This window comes from Etheostoma cragini, chromosome 1, assembly GCF_013103735.1.
Source record: "Etheostoma cragini isolate CJK2018 chromosome 1, CSU_Ecrag_1.0, whole genome shotgun sequence".
Classification (NCBI taxonomy): Eukaryota; Metazoa; Chordata; class Actinopteri; order Perciformes; family Percidae; genus Etheostoma; species Etheostoma cragini.
Genome location: NC_048407.1, coordinates 24,574,685 through 24,602,553, shown reverse-complemented (window position 1 = coordinate 24,602,553; position 27,869 = coordinate 24,574,685). Strand labels below are relative to the sequence as shown.

General features: G+C 39.5%; 1 protein-coding gene across 4 annotated transcripts; it reads right to left on the bottom strand.

Moving 5' to 3' along the window:
* Positions 1-1,649: 1,649 nt before the first annotated feature.
* LOC117945503 (AN1-type zinc finger protein 3 homolog) lies at positions 1,650-18,208 on the bottom strand. 4 transcript variants are annotated; one of them, XM_034873055.1, is made up of 6 exons: positions 17,806-18,208; positions 11,259-11,299; positions 10,236-10,421; positions 8,431-8,493; positions 5,964-6,164; positions 1,650-3,735 (listed from the first exon to the last, which is right to left on the bottom strand). In XM_034873055.1, the coding sequence occupies exons 1-6, from the start codon at positions 17,886-17,888 to the stop codon at positions 3,581-3,583; spliced, it is 729 nt and encodes a 242-aa protein (XP_034728946.1). In that variant the 5' UTR covers positions 17,889-18,208; the 3' UTR covers positions 1,650-3,580. The 4 variants fall into 4 exon arrangements, with proteins under 4 accessions (XP_034728946.1, XP_034728932.1, XP_034728941.1 ...); XM_034873041.1 differs by having other exon boundaries at positions 5,964-6,170; positions 17,806-18,206; XM_034873050.1 differs by having other exon boundaries at positions 8,431-8,496; positions 17,806-18,204.
* Positions 18,209-27,869: the final 9,661 nt, after the last annotated feature.

Sequence of the window (27,869 nt, the reverse complement as noted above, 5' to 3'; positions counted from 1 at the left end):
TTTTTTTACTCAAGTACTGTGTTGTGAAGATTAGATATCTATTGTCCTGGTATGCCATTTATTTGCATAATAAATGTGGAAGGAACATCAGTCTTAAGTGGATGTAATGCATCAGATGTAATTACAGAAATGCTTTCATAGTGACAAGTGCTCAACTGATTTAATAAGACTAATAAGTGACTTTACCATTACACTGGGTTACACCAGCGCTGCCTGGAAAAGAGACCATGACACATGATATTGTGAAACTGAGACTGATTACTATGGACATTGTTTCCTTCCATTGCATTTACTGTATATTTGAGATCATTCTTTCTCTAATGGAGGATTATAGTGGTGCCTGGTTTTTAAAGTAGGAACTAAAATGGCACTCTTGTACAGTACAAAACAATAGTTTCAACAATCGAGACATGAAGATGTAATACACTACACTGATGGTGTATATAACTGATGTTAGCCAATCAAGGCAGTAAGAATGGCAGGCTTCCTTGTTTGTTGAGCTGTAAGGAGATTACTTACCACCAGCCATGACATCTTTTTCCCCAAATCCCTCTCTAACACTAGGCAGCTCCATCAAACACAGATCTCATGCTCCTTGTTGCCACCCAACCATGGCACTGTGCTTCATCCTGTGTGTCAGGATATAATCAAGACAACACAAAAGCAATAGAGTGCAGACACTGACAACCAAAACAAAGAGAGGGCTCTAAAAAGCCAGAGGGGGACTTAAAAGATTAGAAGAAACCCAAATGTATTCCAGCCAAATTCAAAACAATGAAAAACAGAAACATATATTACTTGTCATTATTCAGTGACAAGAAATATATATTTCAGCATTTAGAGTTGTATTTCAACATATGGCATGCTTTTGTACAAACAAGAGCATAAAGGGAGCCCTGAATGGATCATATAGAAATTATATTTTTCCAGGTCTATTTGTTATTCAAAAAATGTAAAACCAATACCAGTTTATCAGCTTGGAGATCTCCTGATTGTGTCTGCATGTCGAATGACCCAATGCTTGGTCCCACAACAAGGCTGAGAAACTTTGACGAAAAAAGAAATCGACAAAGGACGTAAAATGGGAATTACACAAGGACACACAGGGCAGGTTTTAAGAGTCTGTGAACCCAGCAGGGTTGTTCAAAGTTCCAACCACCTTGATAAAGGAGAAACTTCTAATACAACTACTTCACATGTGGGTGCTAACTTCCTTAGTTTCGGCGCAGTTTGGGTGAGGAGGAGGGTGAGAGATTACGCTCAGGTTGGCGGTCGGCCAACTCTTGACGCTTGAAGATGCTATTTGATCATGGCTACACAAGTTTTCTTTTTTCTTAAAATGAATTAGTGCAGCCGGCCCACAAGGCTGATAAACAGATTTGTTAAGTAAATGAGAGTGTGAGAGAATGAGAGCTTTAAGGCAGCCCTCTGTGAGCAGTAAACAGATGTTTACAGCACTGTAAAAAAATAGCAGCGTGTTTCGACATGGCAGAGAGCCAGCATCATGGTGCAAGAAGACTTGGACAGGTACTGTATATAAGCTCATTCCACCCATAAATTCCATCGTGCAGAGCGCAACTGCAAAAGCAAACCAGAGTGGACTCATGTTCTCATCCATCATGTCAATAAGCACACTAGAGATGTCCACACTTATTCTTATCCAGTTTATTCTTTCTCAGTAAAAGAAAATGTTGGAATGGGGAATCATAAAGTAAAGCAATGGAAACAAAACAATATAGCACTTTCCACGTTTACCTTCCCATTTTATTACCACATTATAACCAAAAAAAAGCAGCTCTATACTAAAGTGTAAGTGAGAAGCAAAAAAAGGGGTTAAATAAGGTTTTTCTTAAGATACAGAATATTCATTCATTATGCATTTTCTGTTCATTCCTTCTATAGTCCACAAGGAAAACATTATTATACCAGGAAAGTAATTATTTGCTGATTTTAACTTGCAGCACTCTGCTCACCCCAGCCACCACCTCCCTCCTTTACAGCAAGAAAGGAGGGAGGGGGGAGAGAGGTTGAAATAAGGAAAAATAGAGCAATCAATAAGGGGAAAGATGAGAAAAGGAAAGTGAAAGGCAGGAGAACAGAAGGAGAATGCATGAGCTCATTGCGCAAGCTGGAAATGAAAGCATGGGGCATTAAAGGAAATAAGGACATAGTACTAAGTACTGAAAACCAAAGAATAGTCTTTTTATCAAAGTACCTTCAAGATGTGGAAATTTGAAGTGAAGGTCTAAAACTTTATAAGAAACCTGAACTATAACAACCATCATTCATCTTAAGCAGGAAACTGAGTGTCAGCTTCAGTCCAAACTCAATGGTTGATGTAGCCTGCTTGTGCTCAAGGTGAACAGCTGAGCACGTACAACAACATAAAGGTGTAAGAGAGAGTATGTTTATTTGCATTGCCCACAAATCTCTAGACTTTTACAGACATTTCAGGTCCAGTCATAAATCATACAAACACTTTGATGTACGTCATGCCCTATAAATGTCGTCTTCCTGAAGTTTGGACACATCCAGCACACATAAGCCACATGTTGCTAAAAACAGATGTGTGGAGAGGGAATAAGGGGATGAAGAGAGGAAGACAGAGAAAATCGGGGACAAATTAAGTCTCGATCAATCACTTCCCAAGGTTAAAGACAGATCTGTGTGCGATCCAGGGCCAAGAAGCTCGCTCTCACCAGCATAATGTGTTTGCGTCCAGCTTACACTGCAAGTTGTGATTTTGGACTTACAGGACCACCCCAGTTTCATCGTCCACAACGGCCTCCTCAATCTCAAAACAAACATAAGAGTAAAAAGGGGTCCTGTATATGAACAAAAGAAGGATGCAAGTTGGTGAGGGGAGTGGTGAAGATTTTATTTTGATATCCTGATAACCTGAGGTGGTTGATTAACAGGTGTTTCAAAGGATTACGGGTATTGGACAGCCAGGGGGGTTAGACACTGACTTAAACTGAGGCTGGCTTGCTCGTTTTGCTTCACAAAGTCCATGCTTGGCGCAGAGTACAAAGCAGCTCTGTCTGATTTTGAGGTAAAGAGCACAGTCTATAAACAACGCCAAAGCAGAAGTGTACACAAAGGATAAGCTTCCTTTTCTCCTCCTTGTCTTTCTTTTTTGAGGTAAAGGGTATAGTCTTAGACTGGCTTCCGGGATAAACATTTGTATAAAGCATTGTATTTCTTCTCGTCATTCTTTTATTCGTTCTTACTCTGCTCGCACGTGTGTAGTCGGGAGCTCGCGAAAAAGTGAAGAAATTGTATATTTCCTTTTGCTCTTTATTGTTCTGTCATTTCCGGGTGTTGATTTTCCAAAAGGCATCTTAGCAGCAGGGATATGATCAAGTCAACATATGCTGAAAACAACAGGACGTGGGTAACAGTGGGATTTAAAAGAGCGAGCATAATTTAAAAGAAAAAGGATGGAGGTTTGTATCCAAAAAACCTGCAAACGATCTTGAAAAAAAAAAAATGAGAAGAAAACTCAAAAAAAAATAAATCGGATCCCTGTTGGTGCTAAGACACCGTCTGAAGGCCGCGATTCTTTGGAGGGAACGGCCGCTCAGGAGCACTCTTCTCCGATGCGCTGGCATGAGCGGCCCACCTTGCGGTCCAGCTTGACCATCTTAAGGACAGCCTCCTGGCGACCGCGGCCCAGGTGGTCAAACAGACACTCATGTTGCTCTGGGAGCCGATGGAGCATGCAGAAGACATAACCTGGAGAGTGGGCGAGGGGTATGGGTGCACGAGAGGGAGAGTGGTTAATTTGCCAAGATCAGCCAATATACAAATATAACAACCTGAACAAAAATACAGGAAACACAATTCAAACAAACATAGTAAAACAGTAGAATAATCATGCATCTCAAGATGCTAATTACTTGAAAATGTTTGAACACTACAGATGCCAATACAGGTGGATAAAAGATCTCTTTAAATATACAAGTCTTTTGAAACGACCAAGAGCAGATAATATTTATTGCTTTGCAACCATGCCTTTTTAAAGGTCTAGTTACCAGAGAAGACATTCTATTTGATAGCTTCCTCCTTTGACTCCATTCAACAAAGGCAGACAACCCTCATCTCTCTCATTGACTCTCTGTCTCTACTGTAGCGCTCTCAACAAAAGGCCCGGCCACTGTAGGAGGCTCGTTAAGCTCAGAGAAGCTCGTTAGCTCTCATCGTCTTCAATTCATTCATTAATACACATAATAACCCTGTTGGCATTCAATGAGCGATGATTAAAAGCCCAGTTTGACAGCTGGTTGCTACACAATTAAAACTTCTGTGATTACAGTGCAAATGGAGTGAATGGGAGAAAGTGGTTTGGATGGACCGCTAGTCACTGCCCAAAACTGGGGGGTGGACTCTCTTAAAACACTATTATATTCGGGATATGATTTTGTTATTCCCCAATTAAAAGCCTCATATGAAAACCTTTCCACCAAGTTGACTTGTTTTTGTAACGTAACTGTGAATCAAGCAGAGTTCTAAAACAATCAATGAGCTGAAAGAAAAATTAGTGATTTTGGAATAATTTTGTGTAACATAGAAAAATCCATGTGTGTTTGGTAAGTTTTGGGTTTTCAAAGTTTTTCTTGAATTGAGTCCAAGCAATCTTAAAATGTATTATACCCAAGGTACAATTCACTATCACACACACACACACACACACACACACACACACTAAACAAAATCTTAAACATAACCAGTTATTGTAGTAAACACATTAATTATTGGCTAATGATGTTAATTAGTACCTGCCGCTGCACAAGATGCACACAACAGCATGCTGGCAAGGCCAGTTCTCCCGTATACGTAACTAGCATTAGCTTTGGCCATTGGCCGCTGCTCGGCCCAACTATTTTTTTGCCGAGACTCGGCGTTGACACCCCCGTACAATCCGGCATCTAGTTTAGCCATCTACCGGAGTCTGCTGCTCACCGATCATAGCCCGATTACTGAAGGAGTTCTCTACCTCTGTTAACCGGGTTATGAGAACCGGTTGTTTTAACCGGAGGAAGGTGTTCACATGGCTTTGAGAAATCAGGGTATTAGGTGTGTATTTCGTGTGACAACAATGGATCAGTTCATCCACCAGAACTCTATTTTGTCCCCCATTTACTATCTGAAAAGCATTTGGGCTTTTAACTAATAATCAGCCCTTCTTGGCTTACACCGTAAAGCCTTCTGCAGAACCATTAGCAAAGTAATCTGCAATTAAAACATTAGTCAGAAATCACTGTAATTGCCACCATTTCCCCTTCAGTTTGTGTTAAGCATGTTTTCATAGTAAGCATTGGACTATTAAGGATGGATGGCCCATGTATTAAGCAGCGCGTGGTGGAGAAAAAAAAGCAAGTCGATTTCCAATTTAGAAATTATTGCGTGGGTTTAAGCAGATGGTCTTTAAGCAATGAAGAGCTGTGACTTTTTAAGTACTTTAATTTGTATGCAAACAAGTTAATTAGCAAGCCAAGTATTGCTTTAAACTGCATTAGGGTTTGTGGTAATTGGCTTATGTTTTATGTGCAATGTGAAACATTCAGGCTTTCTGTAATGGTCCCCCAAGGCTAGCAAATGCACTCTGGTCATCGACATTTCCGTCAACACACAAACACATGCTCAGGTAGTAAATGCATTTCACTGCACTGGATGTAAAATTAAGATAACCAACATGGTTTTATGTATTCAGGAGACCATAGAAAATGTGTTAAACAATACAAAAGAAACTTCCATTGTATTAAATAAAGATAAAGTAATTTATATTGTCGTTTGCATGCATGCAGGACAAAGGTCTTAAATAATAGCTACCACCACTGAATGTGTATGGCCTTGTATGTGTGAGTGGGCCTGTGCGTGTACAGTTACTGGCATACATCTGGTTGTGGGTTAAACTATATGTTCTTGTGTATGCTTGTGCGTGTAGAGTTGTATCATCGTACCACAGCGACAGGAACCAAGCTCTTGCTGAACCAGCTCCAGTTTGGTTTGGCAGCGATGGCAACGTTTGCGGCTCCGCTGTTTGGAGCTGCTGCGAGACGAGGATGATGGTGATGCGGACAAAGACGACGATGAAGACTCCTCGCCCTCTGCCACATCACCCACTCTTGCTCGCTTCTCAGGTGAAACATCGCTTTCTGACTCTGAGGCAGGAGACACATAAAAGCAAAAATAAAGAGAAGATGCTGTGATTTGCAGTCACTGTGCTCCTTAACTCCAACTCCATATATTCTTTTTTAATATTTTACATTTTTCACAAAATTAAGGAAACGTAAAGAAGAAGCTCCTGGATGTACTGTTAATGCTGTAAAAAGTCTGGAGCCAAAAATGCAAAAATAAAACCTTGATAGGTCAACAGACTATTTCTATTGGGCAAAAACATGTCTATACGTATAATGCAATTACACATCCCTATCCCATCCGATTATACTTCACTGATCAACAAAGGGCAATTCACAAAACATCTGGTGAATAATGGTTACTTCAAATATTCAATATATAATATATTGGGCAGAATGTCTTTTTTACAGTATTTGAAAAATGCCAGGTTGTATGGTCCAACAATTGTGAAAAGGATTGTGATCTTGTCAGCAAAAATAAAAATGTCATTCTAGCAACACCATTCACAGACTGAAGTGGAAATGGTGGCAATTACAATTGTGGTAGTTTAAAATCAGCTTGTCAGAAATACAGAATTATGCAAATAGATAACTATGAAGAGATCTGTTGTGGACGGACACAAAAGCACGTGAAGGTTAATAGACTTGCAAGAAATGGTTTTAAATAATTCATCTACCAATATACTTACAGCCATACCTTCTCCACCTTTTATTAGTCTCCCTACACAGATTAATCCAAAAAGCGTTTGTCTCCTGTGTGTCAAGGACAGCAGTGTTGACTAGAATTCCAAGAGAAAACTTAAGCCCTCCAATAATAAGCTCTATAACAACTTTCACAAAAATCTTTGTTTCAAATAGAAAGGTGCTTTGAAGATTAATGATTCTCCTGCATTAGATTACATTCAGTCCAGCACTTGAGACAGGGAAAGCATGTAGCGAGTTCCACTGGTCGGCTAGAATTTCAACTCAGCTTTTCTCATCAATCCTGCAGACTTCTTCCCTGGCCCGGCCGAATGCTGATCAGCGCTCAATAAATCTCTGAGAACTAGGCCAAGCTGAGCCGCCAGATCCCCCTAACCTGCCCCATCGATCCCTATATGTGCGAGAGCATGTGTGTCTGTACTTGTGCAAGTGCATGTTGTGCCAGCCTTTGGTTATCCTGATAAATCACTGAGGCCAATTTACTCTGGATGAAACATTAAAAACGTGCAATTTTTTTATCTGAAGTGTAACAGGTTGCACAAAAGTATATCAAGGCTTATACTTAAGTAAATGCCTTTAGAGAGACTCTAAAATAGTGAAATGTCAACTGAGCCATTGTTTGTGCTCACAAGTATTAGTAAAGGAATCAACATGTTCACAATCCATCGCTGAGCACTGCCTACTCTGCAATTGTCATGTGCTAGTTTTCACCTGTGCAGCATGATGTGTCACCTAAGGTCAAAAGTGCAATAAAGGAGAGTGTGCAGTGTTTTAGACAATCTTTCAGATTAGTTTAATCAGTCCTGCTTATAATGTAAGACCGTCGGGCCCACGCATGCTCCACTTTTCATCTCTGTCAGAAGTGCGTCATTGTGATCCGTTTTCTCTTTAATAATGCAGCAAGTCTATTACTTAAATTTGTAGAGTCAAATACAGGACCTTCTTGTTGTGCTGTGACTAGGGTTGGGTACCAATTATGGTGCTTTTGCCATATGATAAAAACATTATTTCAAATGTAAAAATAATAATTCCAAACCTATTTTTTTTTTTATTGATTTTTTTAGAACATTTTACACTCAAAACAACATAAACAAAAGTACAAATAAACCCCTCCCAAACCCATCTCTTTGAAATCAAATTATTATTATTTTCTAACACTGCACTGTAACCTTTATTCTTGTATATGTATATTATTCAATGTTAACCTGTTTTATTTTCATGACAGTTTATGATTACTCGTGTGTTTTATGTAAAACACTTTGAACTACCTTGTTGCTGAAATGTCCAGCAGAAATAAAAGTTGCCAGTCAGTCAGTCACCAGGGCATAAAAACCACTGTTGTGCCCGCTTGTCTCAAAGGAAGTTTAACATCAACAGCGCATATATATATATATATATATATATATATATATATATATATATATATATATTTCCACCGGAAGTACAATTAACCTGGCTATTTTGGATAAATCCAATGATCATCAAGTGATGCTAATTGTTCCCACTCTCCAAGTCCTTAGATGGACATGACTAACACACAGTGCAGAAACACAGTTATGGACATTGCAATGGTAGAGCTGAGACATACCTGACTCAAAGGAGCGTTTTGTGGGAGTGGAGAGTGAACTATAGGCCATGTCTGTGCTGGATACTTCTGGAAAAAGATACAGTGAGAAAATCAAACCAAATACAGAAGCCAAACAACTGTATGAAAAATTGGTAAACTGCAACTGATTGACAAATTAGGTAATATGTTAGGTTGCCCTAAAAAGAACATAGTTTAGAATCATAACAGCCTGAGGACAGAAGCTGTTGGAGAGTGATGTGGTGGCTGCCCGGTTACTGTGGCACTGCTTTCAATAAAAACACCATGACTGGGATGTGTGGAATCCTTTAATTTATTATTAATTAACACACACACACACACACACACACACACACACACACACACACCCACCCACCCACCAGTGAGCATGTGTGCAGATTGAAACCAGTCAAGACACGGCTGACTGAACAAAAAAACAACAATACCATCTACCAAAACAAACAATATAACATGCATTTAATGTAGAGCTACTACAAACGAATTATTAGATTAAATTATCAATTAATATACTAACTGTGTTCTTGATTATTTGATTAATCTATTGGTCTATAAAATGTCAATATCACTGTAAACATGTTCTAAATTCTGTTTTTCAAAATAGTTGCTGATTAATTTCCAATTAAAAATGCCATTGTTTAAGTGCTAGTAACGTGAAATGTATTAGCATCAGTCTAAAAGTTAACAGAGGTAGATGGGTACTCAGTCATCAATTGTATAGGGTCCTTTTACTAAACTTCATTGGTGGATGAGGGGCTTCTATTTTTCTTTATAAAAAAAAAAAAAAAAATCACATCTATTTGTTAGTGACTTTATTGTCCTGTATCGGCCTCCACAAATAACCTTGTCACTGTATAGCAATGACCGATGAACTGGCAATTGTAGGTGTCCTCTTAAAACCTTCACTTCTGAATGGATACCCTTTCCTATCATACTCTTTATCTGTGCCATTGGGACAAATATAGCCAGGGCAGAGGCAACGCAGTTGCTGGTAGAAACTAGTAGCAGATTTCTGCAGAAAGGTGCCCTGGATGAGAAGCTATAATACTACTGTTGTAACTACTAAATTTAGAGATTGTGCATTTAAACACACGTCTTAATTTGCAGAACGTTATGCATAAATTACTTCAACGTGTAGGGCAAGCATTACAAACCAAACACGACCGCGAAGCCCGACGCTAAATGTTTTCGCTATTTAAAAACAGACGCAGTTGTTCATTTCCCGTCCCGCGCTCACATTGTTTAAAAAGCAAATGTACATGTGCCCATCTTTGCACCCATGGGTTGGGCGTATTATATAAGTTATCTCACCTTTGACTGACAAAAACCTGGTCTAAAGTCAATAGCGCAGCATTTCTTATAGCATTGTTATGTTAACAGCACATTAGTAAAATGTGCCTAAGATTATGCACAGCGCCCGCACACTATGCTTGTTATACATGCACAGTGCAGCACAGCAGCACACACGCATGGAAAAGATTAAAAAAGAAAATATTACAATGCAAATCCGCCATCATAATAGCAATAGGCCAAGGTAAAAACGCCCCCTGGCTTTTAAAAGGGAATGGGAGATGACACTCTGAACACACTAAGTACAACCCTTTTCACCCATGCGTCTGGCCCACGGACCCGTTTCTCCGCCGTCAAAAGTGGATTTGGACACGCTCAAGGTTCAACGGAAAAGCGACCTGAGGTGTAGTCCCTCATCTGAAATAACAGAGCCCCTTTCCCTAAATTATATGATCTGAAAAGAAAACATATCATTTCTTACTGATTAACTGCTTTCTTACCGTCCTGAGCAGACAGGGATGGCACTCCCGTTTCTCCAGGGTCTTCTGATGTGTTAGGCATCGACATAAGTGAGTGACTAATGCTGCCGTTTGTTTCATTACAGAACATGTCAGCTTGGCTGCTGCTGCTGGAGCTTGAGGAGGCCTTTGGGGCACAATCATTGTCTGGCTGTTTCTTCTGAATGTCTATGAAAAACAAAAGTCAAACGGCTGGGCATGCGAGTACATCCATCAGGTACATTCTGGTGTGATGCTCATTTTCATTTAGAAACGGTGGTACGCTAACATTTGGTTTGAATCTTTTCACTTTCTTTTTTAAATAAATGTAGTTTTCTACTCATATGTCTGGCACTGACTTTGACAGATGATGACAGATGAACTAGAGTGAACTGAGTGAGAGGAGACAAAATATTATGATGAGACATGAGCAAAGGTTTCTAAAAAGTATAATATTAGGAAGATAGGGGTGAACATAACACTGCACTTTTTGTCACTTCCGAGGCCTTTCCAGAACTGCTACAGGAGTGGAGACATGTTTTAAACCCCCCCATGAGACAAACGGGGTATGTTAAGGTCTTTTCAGCAGGTAAGCGACAATTTGCCTACGTAGTCGCTCCGTGTAGTCGCGGGGTCAGACAACACTCAGCAAGTAAACGCCAGACGAATAATGTGTACTGTATACTGTATCAACTGAGTGAAATTAGTTGACTGTGGTATCATATATCCCTAATCACAGGTCTAGTTATAGCAAAGAGTGGCAATCCTAGTCTTTATTAACCACAGACTGTTATTATCGATAGCTACAGTTAGCATAGTCGTAATTCTATAGCCTCACTTAAGTTCAAATGTGACGTTACTCAATAAATTTAGCCTTGTGCCATCCTACAAGCAAAAGCCCCACTTTCTATGTTCTGTTTGGAAAACATTTTAGGGAAATCACAAACCGCAAGAATCATAGTCTGAAAAGACCTTTAGACACAAGATAAGTCGCATTAACAAGCACATTGAAGAACAAGCACCTACCTGCAAAACATTTTGAGCAGAGATTCATCGTTTTGCTAGACCTGAAGAAAAGAACAAAGAGAAAGCAAATGTGTTAATCAAAAGGTTTGTATAAGCGTTCCAACCTAAATACTGAGTGGGATGCAACAACAACAGCAAAAACCCTGCCTTTTGCTGGTGGGTATCCACGCAGCAAGAGTAGCAACATGTTTCCATGATCCCAACTCACAGGCTGAGACTTTTATTTCCATTTGGGATGTTGGTGAGGAAACAATTCAAGATAAAGAGTGTGATCCAGGCTACAGTATTAAATTAATCACCAAAAGCTGCCATGCTTTGTACGAGGCTGTCAGGGTCTAAATAGCAGACAAGCTACGAGCCATTTTTTCAATATTACCATTCAATAACGCGACTCATTGTTCCCGGTAACTGTAACGGTAGAGCAACAGGAAGTCATGGTAAACTAGTGTTTGGTGAAGAAATCCCAGCATCTCCTACAATCTAAAGATATTGTTCCCAGGAGATGCTTTACAAAATTAGAACTTACAGCAGGTAAATACTGTCAGTGAACCAAGTTTGCTTTTATGGTAACCATGGACACTTGATAAACCAATGTTGTATCTGAGCTGTGTTTCTGTGTCTGAACCTTTCAAAACACAGAATCTTTGGGGACTACGTTGTGGTTTCATCGTGCCACTCTGCTTATATGAGCTGAATAAAAGCCACCTGTTGGTATAATATAATTAGAACCAATTCTATTGATTTAAAGTTAGTTTTTCAATTATTCTTTGAGACGTTTTACATAGATCTGTCAGGAATTTAATCATAGGCATCAATTTGAGTGGACGGTGGGTACGGGTACCCATCAGATTTCGGCATTTTTTTCCTACCACTTTTTTTGAAAACCTCAAGCTCAATTTAGTTAAGTTCAAAACATAATTCTTGAGCGGCAGATGCCAATAAATCCACGAACATCTCTATCCTCACAAGCCAGGCAGACACACACCTGTTCTGGTGCTTGTAACATGCTTCTCTGTTCACAATACTGCTTGTCTATGACGGGACATTCTAAAACGCTTAACGTGAAAAAGCATAATGGCCAGTGCTCACCAAATTTCTCATGGCCATAGATTGTCATAAACACTTAAGCCTGTCAAAAAAACTAAAACAAAATCCAACGATTATAGAAGTTATCTCACATTAAACGTTTTTGTCTTCATTGGCACCTATGGTGAGGAAAAAGCTTAACATGGTATTAATGTACCTAAACAATGATCACCAAATTTTTCTCTCATATTGCTCCTCATAACCACAGAAAACCGTCCAAAAAATGTTAACAAAAAATTTGGTGATGATTGATCGTTGCTTAGGTACATTAAATCATCTTAAGCTTTGTCACGTTATGACTTATAAAGTCCATGAGAACCGTGGGAAGTCAACTCACAGCTGCTCCGCTGAAAATGTGAAGCAGAAACGCTTAATGTCCGATAACGTCCATAATAACGGGACTTATTAATTTGGTTATCATTGATCATTGTTTAGGTACATTAAACCACATTTTTATTAATTTACATTAGGAAGCTACAGGACACTGTCTTTTAAAACATGACCTGAGCAAAAGAGAAAAAAAGAATGAATGCGTTGTTGCACCCTGTACTTCTGGAAATGAACTTTCAAATTTGTCTCTGTCCCCAGCACATTTCAAACCCAACTGCCGCTCATGAATTTAATTAATTCTATAGTTTAGTTTTCATGGCAGTAACATAATTTAATAGTTATAGGTAATGGTCAGTTGTGTTTAACATTGATTCTGTACAATGTAGTAGCTGTGGGGTTGAAAATGTCAGTATGGTGGAGCAAGTTGGATCAGTTTTGCAAAAAAACTGTTGAATTCCAACAAAGAAATGTGTGGCCTCTTGTCTGTGTATGTATGTAATGTACACAGCTGAGATGACAACCACTCAGCTGGACGGATGAAGTTGAGCAAGAGGTACAACTGGAGAAAAAAAACGCAATAACTTGCCCTTTTTACCAGCTCCAAACGCTTCCAAACATACTTTACCTTCTTAAACATGGATTAAAATCTTTGCTATAGCTGTTGTTATGGGACTGATCACCGAAGCCATGCCGATTTCAGTGGCACAACTCTATCACAACAGATGGATCTAGTTGTCCTGTCACAGGGGTCCTCTCATTTCCTCTCCAGTTCTTGTCCTTACTGTCTGTGCATCGAGCGTGACGGTCGCTGCTATCAGTCACATTCTATTTATTTTGGGTGCTTCGTTGCACACCGCTGTCCTCATTTCTAAATGTAGGGTCAGCTACAGTCAACCTGAGAATTGTCTGTCAGTATGCTGGTGTGTGGTCTTGGGTATAAAAGATAAAGGAGGAAGCAAGAAGCAAGGACGAAAAAGGAAAGATCATCATGGAGGAAGCCAATAGTAGATAAACAGGTCATATCCTGTCAACATCATAATTCAGAAGGTAGGCGTAATTAAATCACGCAATAAGTAAGAACTAGAATAGGTGAGGAAGGATGAGAAAAGCACAAACAGAAAATGAACTTCTGCATGCTTGTTAGGCTAGATGGAATTTTGAACAGAGTGCACACAATCAGGATATCTCATTGTTGGTCCATTGCTGTTACTAATGAGAATATCTGATTGGAACAGACATGCAGATGGGCTCCGTCACTTTTGTAATGCAATTTGAGTGACACAAAAGAGCAAAAGCATGTGCATGTGTAAAGTGCAAAATAACATCACAAATACAGACAGAAGTCTGTTCATAGAGACCATTTACGAGCATTTAGTCACAAATGGCAGAATTAGTTATTAGACAATGGTATATCTATGTGGAACAAAATAGCGACCGAGAAGGGCTCAGCTGTGCTCTATGTACAAGGGAGAGATTGTACATTACAGTTCTAGATTTGCCCCCTAAACTTGTAGTTTTGCTTTGCTTATGGGCCCTTTAATAGAAACAGTAAGGGCAGCACAAGCTCATTCCATCCATCAAGGATTCAAATTGGCAATTTCCATGTTAAAATCCATGCACTCAATACTTTTGTTAATCTAAAACAGTTTTGTTATGAATAGCAATACAGGGCTCATTATTAAACTAATTGATAACGCAATTGCTTGACTAATCCTGAAATTCTCTATAGCCTAGGCAACAGCAATCTTCATTACTTTTCAGCGGTATATATATGTTTTGCTAATATTAAATCATTACAATATTTAAGATTTAAGAAATCAATTTTCTTCTCATGTATCCCATGCAGTGTACTTCAGACAGTAAATATAGCACATGATGCACAGCATATTTTGGCAATATAACGTATAAATCATGAGGGGAACCCCGATCAGTACCGCTCTCCCAAATTAGCTGCTATCTAAATTTCAATTTGACCAAAGAAATTGTATACTAAGTCATTAATCACCAATCCATGACACGATCATCATTAAAGGTCCCATGACATTGTGCTCTTTAGATGCTTTTATATAGACTTTAGTGGTCCCCTAATTACATATGGGAAGTCTCTTTCCCAAAATTCAGCCTTGGTGCAGAATTAAAGCCACTAGAAACAGTCCTACAGCCTTCCTTAGAATGTGCCATTTCTGAGTCTGTAGATTTTGAGGACTTATGACCTCATTAGGAGCAAGATTCCAGGTTGGCCCATCTGAGCTTTCATTTTCTCAAAATGCAGAGCAGGATACCCAGGGTTTACACCTATAACCATTCCTAGCCACTGTGGGACCATAGGCAGGCTGGAGGAACTCATATTAATATTAAAAAAGAGAATTTTTTATGCCATGGGACCTTTAAGAGATGCCGTGAACCTCTCTAATACCAGAAATATTTGATCAAAAGAGGTGAATAAACTGTTCCTTTCCCCTTCTTTATTTGCCTCCTCTGTTAGCCTTCTGCTCTTATGGACAAATAAAAAAAAAAGAGAGAACAAGCATTAATCTCTTGCTAAATGTCTGATGCAATTATGGTTTATGAACCAAAGAGCACCAATCCCAATCATACACGGCAGGACGGAGGATCAGTGGTTAGCACTTCTGCCTCACTGCAGAGTTTGATCTCCGGTCTGGGCACGTCCGTTGTTCTCCCAGTGTTTGCGTGGGTTTCTCCGGGTGTTCCATTTTCCTCCTACCATAAAGATATGCATGCTAGGTAACTAGGAATACAGTTGGCAATTAGCCTTCTGGCTAACACTGACGCATTTACAGAAATATTGATTAATGTGCATTGTCTAATCAAATAAATAAACGTAGTGCACCTCAATGTGCCTCTTCAAAGTTTGAGGCAGAGAAAGACACAGCGGGCTTCATGGGTCTACCCAAACCCTAGAACCCAACCCCTAACCGTACGGTTACGGATTCACGGTTTATAAGGTCAACTGGGTCCAGTTCGTTTCCCGTATAGATGGTACCTGCGCAAGCAAGTGCCCCTGCTCAGGAGGTCAAAAGTCAGAGAGCACAGGTCAAGCAACAAATAGCGAGGTTTGGGTTAACAACTGTAGCAACGAGCAATAATTTCTTTAGTTCAAAAAGGACTCAAGTTACCTTTATTATGCTAGATGCAACAAAACTGCAAAGTTGATTCTAAACAAGCCGTGTTTGTCGTGATCCATCACGCTGACAGCAGATGCACTTTTAAGCGGAAATAACGAGTGGATTAATCATGCTGTTTCAATCAGCAAGAGAAGAATAACCTGGATGTATTTTACCAGCCTTCTTGGCAAGGAAGTTGGATTATAGCAGCATGGCCAGGGGAGAAGGGTACTAACGTTACATTAGGTAAGACTCAAAGTTTTGTTTTAACAACATTTAAATTAAAATGAATTTGTGCATAGCAATCAGCTTTCAAATTGGTGCCGATCTGGTCCGACATCTCGGTTCTATGTCCAGAAGGCGTGTGCAAAAATAAAATAAAATAAAATAAATAAAAATAAAAAAATTAGATTCACATTCGTATAGTGATTCAAGCTTTTGGCTAGATTCAAAATCGATTCATAGAATTCCAAAAAACGATTCATATATATATATATATATTTTTTTTTTTTTTCCTAATGGCGTGCAATCTAATCAAATCTAATGGCGTTTCCCACAGCAGACCGCTGCCTAAGCAAGACGCGCCTGCCAACTTGACTACGTTGTAAAAAAAAAAAAAAAAAAACTGCATATTGACAGAGAGTGGAGCTCCGACACACGCGTACGCAGAGGTGCGGGCAAACTACGTCGGGTCAAGAGTTATGTTGATCACAGTAAGTCACGGCAATGCCAATACAGTGGTTCCAAATGTGGTTACAGTTTTACAAAACTTTACGCAGACAGCATTTGCCGGGGACACCATCAATGTATGCTGTTGTCAGTGTATCGTCAATATACATCAATCAATCCGAAGTCAATTATCTAATAAGACATCCTATCAACTAATAAATTCAGAAAATATAAACTTGAGGGTATCATGTGTATTAGGATTATGTTCAGGTTGTCATTATTACTGGTAAGTGTATCACCTTGAATGTTGCCATGGGCGTTACAGATAAATGGATGTGTGTATGCCGTATGGATATTTCAAATATTACCCTGGTAAACAGTTTGTCAATGTTGTTAAGTGAAACACTGTTTGTGAACTCTGATCAGACGGGTCATCATCACAAGTACTGTCTCTCGTGATTGAAATTGCAGTCAGTGGGTGAGCCGTTAACTCCAAGCAGATCACTTCTTAAATAATATGTACAAAAATGTAAATGAATCTCAATTTAAAGCCCCATTATGTATTTTACTTTTTATTTCTGATATGTACAGTATGTTATACTTTTGTGAGTGCCTTATTAAATCCTGTTTACCACTGCAAATGTGCCCCATGGCCCTGTATTAGTTAACCTCATATTTATTTTGGCCGATTAAAATTATATTGATTGGTAACAGAAACATCTGTCTGACACTAATAAAATGGGTGAAGTGTATTTCACGTCACGAAACCTTACGATATCTTGGGTTCATATGAATTTGTTGAGGAAAAGTTAGCATGTGTCCCCCAATGCACTTCACAAAATCAAATGTTCTCATGAAGATAGTTGTACTTAAGAGAGAGTGTCAATGTGTTACTATTTGTCAGTATATAAGTACATATCCTGCTTTACAGCTAATCTGAACTGATGAAACCATCGGTGCCTAATTCACACCCAGGTTCAGTTTATGGTTTGACAATTGTCCTGTTTGGTATCGGTGCCAATTGCTTCATTTCATTACTAAGTACTTTAAATATAGCCAGTTTATTAGCGCTGTAACAGCTGTTACATTACCTGGAGGGCTTATCCTACACTCCTACCCTGCACTCTAACTCTACCAGAGAAGGTTGCCTAGCTAGGCCAGCTGGTGTTAGCTAGCAGCTCATGCTACAAAACAATGGGGAGGGGGTAATAACAAGAAAAGCAGCTCATCCCTGTTTGAGCTGCTAACGCTAACGTTAGTGGCTAACGACTCTGCTAGCTGTTGGTAGAGAAAGACAGCATCTGCAAGGAAGACATTTAAGAGGTTTTTCGCCTTACCCCCAGAAACCACATGGGCAGCGCGGGGGCACAACGTTAACGTTACTCGGGGGCTTGCTGCCCTCGCTGCCCGTGTCCCCCATGTCGGTCTTCCGTGTGAGGCTCTTCGCGTAGCAGGTGAATCCGGGGATGGAGTGAAGGCCTCGTATTTGCGTTTAGACCCCCTGTCTTTGACAAGTATAGAATCAATAACCCGTCCAGATTACCCCTCAAGAGTTTCACTGGACGAGGAACGATTTGCCGACACGAGCGGCCACTGACTCCGTAAAATTAAAGCAGTTTAAATCGACGTCGAAACATTGGAGCCGTCAAAGCTAACGACGGGCAGAGTCACCGGGGAATCCTGGGCCGATCAGCTGGAGTGAGGGGCAAACCACTGCCAGAGAGGGGAGGTGTGTCATTGACTGGACAGCAAAAAGTTAAACTGATGACAGAAAGTGACAAACAATACATTTGTATTCATTTTACATACCATAAATGCTAAAATGCCATTTGAACTCAGTAAATAGTTTATTTTGAAGGGTTGATTTTGAGAAGCACTTAAGTTAACATGGTATGATCCATACAAACTATCTTCGTACAACTAAGCCCTCAACGCCATGATGCAGTACTCAGTGCTACCATTATTTTGGAGGACATATTAAATTTAGTCCTTGTTTTTTTTTCACGATAATATCAGCTTTTGTTAAGCTGGACCCACATTTTCGTTGTAATGACTTGCCATCCTTGTTATTGTGTATGTCTGGTGCTTTGTTGCAACACGTGAATCCTAATGAAAAGCACGTTTTCTGCTTCCTAAAAGCAAAAAGTGAGACTATGCAATCATACTTGCATTCTTTTTTTTTGTATGTGGGCTGACGAAATATAATAATCCTTTGTTGTACAATACATATTAATTTGACTTGTCACAATAGAAAAATTACAAGTGCAAAGTTTAGGCCTACTATTGCCGAATTCCATGTAGCTGCTTCGGTTTTAGGATTCTTTCATTGTCCATGCTGCCTGCCTGTCACAGTGTTATAATGTACTTGCACTGTGACAGTCAGTCATGTAATGTTTTAAGTAACACCTGTGCTTTTCCTACTATGACAAGTCAAAATGTCTGGCATGACACATCTGTTGTGATGTATCTCCAGGCCCCAAGAAGGACGGTCAGCCATGCAGCCTTTCTTTTCCAGCGGCCACTCGCGTATTGCAACGAAAAAATCCCCTAGGACTCCTCAAACAAACTTGGTTGATAATGACTCTTTCTATTATGAATTTTTATTTCATGGATTTTAATATTTGAAAAGCTTGAGCAGAGAATGGCAACTTTAAAACCTGTGACGTCACCACAATGTAAAGTCTATGGGAAGAGCATGAGAAACACTTCTGCACATGTTCATCGGGCCTGTTTTTGCATATGCACCAGACAAGCAAATCCATTTAACTGAATATGTGTCATTTTGGGATCTGTTTTCCAGTTATTTTTATACCTTTATGTGTATTGCACATTGTGACTTTTAGGAGTAAGTTGAATGCAGCCTTTACACAACACTCATGCCTTCAGTAGGGTCTATTTTTGCAAGTTTTTACTGAATGCTTTTTCCCCTTAAATTAAACCGTGAAGAACTGCTTTACCAGTTTTCTGTATCCTTGTTGGCTTTAAAATTAGAATTAGTTTTATTGGACAAGTGTGCTTGTGCATTGAATTTAAATATCACTCAAAACATAAAAAAAGTACTTATATATAGGCTATCACTAAAAACAGAAAAAATAGAGGAATTAAATAAGAATAATAAATAAAATACTGCAGGTAAATATGTATGCACAACAAGGTGCGTTGCAACTGCAATACAATATTATGTCTGAACAAATTATAACCAATGTACCAGTTCAATGTCGGCCGGTCGTCCAGGATGTCCTTCAATCCATTTGTCCAACACTTTATTACACTACAGAGTAAAATATCTTAACAACTATTGGATAAATGGCCTTGAAATCTGTGTTGGTCCCATGAGGATGAATTCCAATAAGTATTGTTCACAGTTGGAATTGTATGGAGCAATACAACAAATCAAAGGTCAGAATCTTCACTTGCATCTAAACCTAATGAACAAATTCCTCTCGGCCTTAGCTGAACTTTAAAATACAGCCTGAAATGTAAAAAAAAAAAAAACTCTTGACACTAGCTTCCCCAGCCAAATAGTGTGGGTTATAGATCAAGGCAGCAACATAATCAAAGCCCTGGAACCATATAGGAGAGTTTCTTGTCTTGACCACCTAATTAATACTGTCCTTCGCCACAGTCTGGATGCCAATGCACTGGCCGACAATGCGCCGTATATGCTGTAGCAGAGACCATATCTGCTGCTAAAGCACTCGTGAGATGTCTGAAACAATCTGGCCCGGTTGTGCAGTTATCAAAGACAGTGCTAAGGATGGGAGAGACAAATTTTACCACAGTTTACCTCACACTCAAGTCAGTGCAGGACATACCCAGAGCTACGGAAGAAGCTGGAGAGGCATAGCTTTCTCCTCACCCAATTAGGCCAATAAAATACTGATTAAAAAAACACAAATGTTTGATCAAGGGCTCGGCCCAAGGATAGTGGCGAGAAATATCAACCCAACCCGACCCGGCCCACGTCCCACAGGCCTTAGGCCCAGACTCTAAACTGGTATGCACTGGACACCTTTGTCTTTGGTATCTCAACAGTTTCCCTTGCATGGCAGCTGGATTATTGCAATATCACAAGTTCACGCGAGAATGGCGGGATCGCATATCACCACCATAGACTGCAATGCATAACACACAACAATCCATCTTGTCAGGCTTCAAGTTATGCGTTTGCGTCCAAACAGCAGCAAACCGAGCCGATGAGCATCCGGTGAGGAGCTCCTGGCAGCTATTGCCGTGGATTTGGTGTGTGTGTTTGACAGCCACAACAGTTTGTTCACAATAATGGCAAACATGATGAACATGATGACAAACGGTTCATTTGTAAGTGCCTGCCCTTTTCCAAACAGTTTCCACTGACGGCTTCCCAGGTGGTTCTGTGTAAAAATTAAAAAAATAAAAATGGCACCATTAAACTCTACATTATGGCTTACAATTGATTTCTTACTGTAGAATGTTTTCCTTTGACACAAAGTAGCCTAATCAAAACATCAGTTTGCAAAAAGAAGTTAAATTCATTGTGTCAATAACAGTGTCTCTTGTTGGTCTTGAATTGGGGACAAGTCAACCAAAACTAGAGCCAAGGTTTGCGCTGCTCAATTAATTACGAATCAATAGCTTCCCATGTGAGATTAATCTCGAGAAATAATTTACTCCTTAAAATGTCGGCCACTTGTTATGACTGAAGAAACCCTAGTTAAATTTAGGATTTTGCTGATGAATGCAGAATTCTGGTACCTAACTTTGGGATGAGGTTGTTTCATTTTCTAAAAATATTGATGGTGCTGTCTGCAACAACAGAAATAGCATCAATGCTTTTGGTATTTCACCTTTAAATGACTTTCAGAAGTCTTGACTTTACTTTAGAGCCAGGAGGTTTGGATGCCCTGAAGAAAGACCCGCCAAGAAGTAGCTTCTGCAAGGAAGGACAAGGGGGCCCCGGGTGGAATGAAGATAGATAGTTGATAGTTCATTAGCTAGTTAGTCACAGGGAGGGGTATACCGCAGAGGATTGCAGAATCTCCTTTTTCAGAGCCCAAGAGCCCATATTCCAGTGCAGGGCCAAACATTGCTAGCAAAGGCTTAGTTGGTATTTGCCACTCAGTCTTGATTAAAGCAAACTTTTCTCAGTAGACCTTTTGCCACCTTAAGACCTTGTATTTCTAATGGGATATATTGTTTTAAATAAAAAGATGACAGTGGTAATTCGGTGTAGAAATCATGGCCATGGCAATCCCCAATTTTGGCCCTGCAGTGGAAAAGTAGTTGTTGCTTCTCTCCCCACAGCCTGAGTCCAGCCTCAGGCTTGGTTATCCTCTAGAGATTTGCAGAATACCACTTCAAAGACAGATCCCCTCTCCTTATATACCGTATACCCTCTCCCCCTTCTCCTGCTATAAACACAAGAACTTAAGGAATTAATTAGACACTGGATCAAACACGAGTTAGTAAATTCAGCTCAATAAAGATACCAGGGATAACTTGTCATGATGGGTATCTTTGATATGTATGTGGAAGCCTGTATTTAATTTCCGATCCAGCAGGACAACTTACACTGGCAGACTCTTGACCCCTCTCTTATTTACTGAGGGATACGGTTAGGGATATTTTGCAGGCTTTTCCCCTCACACCAAGGGACAACACCGTATCTCTGTAAAAATGCATATATAAATACTTTGATACAGCTCCTGGTCCTCGAAGGCTTGTTCTTTTAAACAGTCTTTCTTCCACAAGGGCAGCTCCCAAATATTTGTTTTCCATGACTTACATCAAATATATGGAAGTGGCTTTGCAGCACATTTTATTTATGTTTGGCGTAACCCAGTATGGCTATCCAAGGGGTTACTTCGTCATCCATCTAACCAATGTAATATCTTCATACAGGTACAGTAACAAATCACAGCCAGCTGTGTGCATGCAGATTACCCTACACTTGCATTTCTCCATGTGTTGATAATAAGGGTTGATTCATGGCTGCAAATATGAGAGGCAGGCTTTCTCTGAAGCTATAGATGAATTGTATGGGAAGTCTTTGTAAACCCATTTGTCCATAAATAAAGAGTCTTTCTTATAGTTTAATGTCTTAACCAGATAGGCAGGTTGGGTGTTATTGACTGGAGGACAAGCAGCATGTCATGTCATGCTTGTAGATTTGCTCTGAGGGGGTGTATCAGAAAGCAGGATTACCTTGTTTAGTTAGATAAGTGTGAAAGCAGTATTATTGATTACATGGTATTTACTGATGGCCAGGGTCTAGGGAAAATAATTACAAATTGACATAGCAATCCTGCTTCTGAAAAAAAACAAGCTGGCGTACAGGCAGCCAATGCAGCCTGCCAAAAACTATTTTTCAAGTTCAGTGTCTAACGACATTCCTCTTGCTGTATTTTTGCAACACTTGGCAATGCAGCGTAATGTATTGCACTTCAAATGATGTTAAGTGTAATTCTTTTCATCAATATGGCGTTTTCAGGTGCAAAAATGCTCACTGACAGACGAGGAAAACCATCTTTGACAAGGAGCTGAGATATCATAGCTTGACTGTGAAGCAGCAGTGGCTGTAGGTAATGTTTAGAAGTACACACAGACAGGATACACATCAGAGAGGACCCTGCCAGGAAAGCCCCCTAATTATTCCCTGTCTTTCTCATTGTCTCTCCTTTCCTCTCTTTTACCACAAACACCCTTTCTTTACATTGTTTTTGCCCAAGTGCCTCTTCCACTCTCTTTTTATGTCTCTCTTTCGTTCTTTTACACACACATATGCACACACACACACACACACACACACCATCAACCATCCAGCTTTCCAATGCGTGCAGAATGTGTAGTGATGCCACCCGTGCATCAGGCGGGGGAGCCAGCATAACCAGCCTCTCTACCATCTCACTATCTGCTGATCAAAGAGCCGCTAAACAGCCAGAAACTACAGACTACTACGGAGCAGAGCATGCACAGAAACATAATTTGCAAGCACTGCTCTTTTTTTATTTCACTCCCGATCCCCGACATTTTCCCACAAACACAAGCATGCATATACTATGTGCATACAAATTTTGGAATTGTAAAAGCAAACATGCAATTATCTATTAAATATATTCTAGTGCATGTATAGGTTCTGGGCTTTTGTATAATGTGTGTTCACGTAATCACTGCCAGAGTGGGAGATGGCTCTGTCACCATGTTTGATGAAGCTCGCTCATCAGCAAATCAAGCGATCAAGCTGTCTAATAATAAGACCGTGCTAGCTCTTATTCTGCCGTTCGCTCTGCTGCCTGCCTGTACTGAGAACACATGACCTTTGTTAGTTCATTTCGAGACGGAAAAACCAGAAACACCACCTTCAACACCTTCAACTTCGAGTGATTGTGGCGGTGAGGGTGAGGAAGGAGACCACCCTGCCCACTCTGCCTCCCAAAAGATTGCAAAATAATGGCCCTTCAAAAATTCACTGTCAAATTTGAAGAAACATATCAAGGTAAGCTACAAATATGATACACAAATGGCCCACCAGCTTGAACTATCAGTAACGCTAACTAACTAGCTACCCATGGTTCATGACATGCTGCTACAGGCAAAGGAATTGTGAATGTCCTTTAGGCTAAACATTCCAAATAACATAAACAATATGATATTCAAACTTTTGACTGCTTTCTTTAATAAGTACAAAAGACAATACTTGTACTTTTACTTCCAGTACTTGAGCAGTAAATTTTAAAATAAACTACTTGGAACACTTAAGTGCAAGAAATGTTGAATATTTTAGTAATTCCACTTAAATGTGGTGCCTATGAAGCACTTCAACCCCTCCTCAAGTCATTTTTTTTGACTTTGTAGTTTTTCTCAATTCTGGGTCTGAAGTACTGTATACATGTCTAAATGTGTGTAATAACTAACAACTGATTAAATAAAAATTAAAAATTTCACTTTGTCTGATCAATTAAGTATGTCTCAATCTCAATCGCCATCTTAATATTTAATGTGTATACAAAGTTAGATGCACTGTGGTTTCACCTGTAAATGACTGTTCATGGCATCAACCACTGATCTCCAAGTTTCTCAATTAAAGTTAGTGAAGAGCCTTAACAGGGCGAGGAGAGGGGAGGAGGAGGAAGATCAAAAGGAATACAGAGAAAATTCTGGCAGGATGAAGAGAGAGAGAGGAAGAGTATGTATGAGAAAGTGCACACAGAGACAGAGTGAGAGGAAGGCAATGGGGGAGGATGACATTGAAAGAGATGGGTAGTAGAACAAGAGAGACAGAATGTGTACTAAATGAGAAAAAGAAGGGATGGCATACACAAAGATGTCACCCTGATATTTGGGTTTCTGTTGTAATAACTTGCCTCTCCACTAAGTGATTTAGGAGCCATTGTGAAAGTCATTTTTATTGTAAAAACCTGTCAGCTGTTTGTAACAAAACAGAGGTCAACTCATATCATTCACAATTTAACATCAGCTTATCCCTCGCCTTGGGTGCAGCTTTCCCTCACCCGAAAACGGTTGAAACAAATCCACTTTCTTTAAGATTGGTGAGCAGCTGTGTGTTGTGCGTGCATGCGTGTGTGCATGCTTGCGTGCACAGTAAGACGGCAAGTCAAGATGCAAAATTAACAAATAAATGATTGTGGCATTTTAGGACAAACAATGCTTGGGAATTCAAGCACCACTATGTAAGTTTTGCATTACAAAAGAGCACATTCATCCCATAAGTTCAAAGCAACTAGAGACCATCTTGCAATGGGATCAGACCAGCGGTCATGGCAAATTGGGCCAGGGGCAGAAGGTGGGGGGCCCAATGGCCCCTTCCCTACTTTCTACCCCCCTACTTCTGGCGCCCTTGCTTGGACCAAACACATCTTCGAACTATCCTTGTTTTTGATCTTCACTACACACCTGTAAAGTTACCTGGCTGCACATTCTATGGATGTGACACTATAACATATCTGACAGACAGACAGACAGACAGACAGACAGACAGGTTAGATGAAAACTATACCAGCATCGCTGTTGCAGCTGGTAATAAAACACCACTTTGCTGGATTCAGTACACTGTTACAGCCTGACTTGGGTAGGATTAATAGCGCATGGTGGCTAAAGTTAGCTACCGCAAACATTAGCAAAGTTTAGAAAAATATTGCTGTAAGTATACTGAGTTGATTTTAATACTATTTTCTACTTTTGCTACTGTTACACTACATTTTAGCAATTGCCATTAGGTCTTTCCCATAAATGCGACAAGTGACGTTATTCAGCAAACGTTACATAACCCCACTTTCAGTAAATCAGCAGTAGGCTGATCTTCTAGGTGTAAAAAAGAGAGACAAACAGGCATTGATGGTGGTAAGAGAATGGCTGTCAAACAAAGTTATTAATGAGACATTTGTGAAAGAACAGTCATTTGAAACATAATAATTCAAATGAAAAGCATTTTTTCATAATGTTCTTAACACTAAAGGCAATGCAAGGACATTTCTGGGAGCAGTGCCAGGTGGGGGTGAGCCACAAATCTGGGGAATGTGTCAGGGTAAAACGAATGTGGATCCTGTACTGTAAAAAAAATCCCAGTGTACATTACATGGCTCTGCTCACTTCACCGCCACTGCTGATTCAAGTGTGCCCTCCAATGGAGGAAAACAGGTCATGATGACAAAACAGACTCCTCAGCTTGATGTTGAAGTGATTCTTGGTGCGTTTTCCCCACCTGTGTTTGAGCTCTTCAAAAATGTTATTTATCACTGCAAGTTAATTTTTTCTGTCTTAAGGTGCCAAAATCAGTGACCTCAGTGCATTTACAGTTAAACTCTAAAATTGCAGGCACTTCTAATCTCTAAATCTAATTTACAGTAGCAAATTATACAGTGAACAAAGGATGTCAAATAAACCCTGAGCTGGCCAAGGAAATAACAAACTCAAAGGTTTTGTGCACTGAATTCTTTTTTCTCTCTGAGGTCTTGAAGCATTATTTCGAAACAATCAGAACAATCACAGACTTCATTTGTAGCATATGTTCATTAGTGACACATTATAATGCAGTTTTTGGAAAGGTTGCTGAATGATTGCGAGGTTCTCATCCAAATGCTAATTCAGTAACTGATTGGAAAAGCACAGTAATGTGATGATAATAATATGCAGATGAGTTCTCATCAGAGCTGTCTATCCATTAATGAGACGATATCTGAGTGTACTGTACGTGTTTGTGTGTGTGTGTTTGTGTGTGTGTGTGTGTGTGTGTGTGTGTGTGTGTGTGTGTGTGTCAATGAAGACAAGGCTGCATGTATATGAACAGAAAGTGTGTGTGTGTTCGAGTGCGCATTCACTTTCATCAGAATATTTAGCATATTAATGTTCCATTAATCTACCACTGCACTGATGCAAAGTTTAATTAAGACAAGTCAGTTGGTAATAAACAGACAGGAAGCCACTGAACTTAAATCACAGCCAGCTAATAGAAAAGTTTTCAAACGAATATATACATTATGGAAAACTTATGTGTGAGTATGTGATGATTTTGAATGCTCAGAATGTGTTGTAGTTCAGGTTAGCATCAGATACTGTGTAGCGTTTCTGATAATGTCCTTTGCCTGCTATAAAGATTTGGGTTCAGCTCATTCTAATAGCAAAATATGCTGGTGAGTTTTACATTAAACTTCTAAATGTGAATTCAAAGCAATGGTTAAAAGTATAGTGCTTGTTCAAGAACTGTACTTAAGTTAAATGTTGCGGTACTTACAATATGTACATACATTCTGTTACTTAACACTAATCCATTTAAGGGCAAAATCTTGTGCTTTCACTACATTTATTTAAGAGATACAGTTAGAAGTTGCAATATAATGTTAACAATTATTATCTAAGCTTATAACATGCAACGCACTGTTAATGATAAAAATGTATGGTTTAAACAACAGTTTGAGGCCATAATATGTTAAATTATCCCACATTTCACACAAAAAGCAATAAAATTCATCATTGTATTGGTACTTTTAGTTATTTCTTCCACCAGAGATCCAAAGTAACAGAATGTCAACAGATTGATGTGTTTTTTGAAAGGTAAAAATATCAAACATGTTAAATACAATTTATATGCGCCTTATCATTTTTAGCGGGCTTTTATTCATGTCATTGAACTGAACAGTAAACTGCTTCATCTGCCGTGGCCCCCACATCATCTGCTGCAGGATAAATAGTGCCTCACATTGTCAAGTATACTGAGTGGTGGATCTCTGTACATGAATAATTATATTTCACATGTAGAAATATGTGAGTCACTTGTCCCATCCAGTGTTGCCATCAAATATCCGATCTACACTGACGATGAGTTGTCTTGCATCATCGCTAAAGCACCAACACCTTATAAAGACACACTCGTAAAGTTGTTGTTTTTTTTAAATTTCAGGGTGGT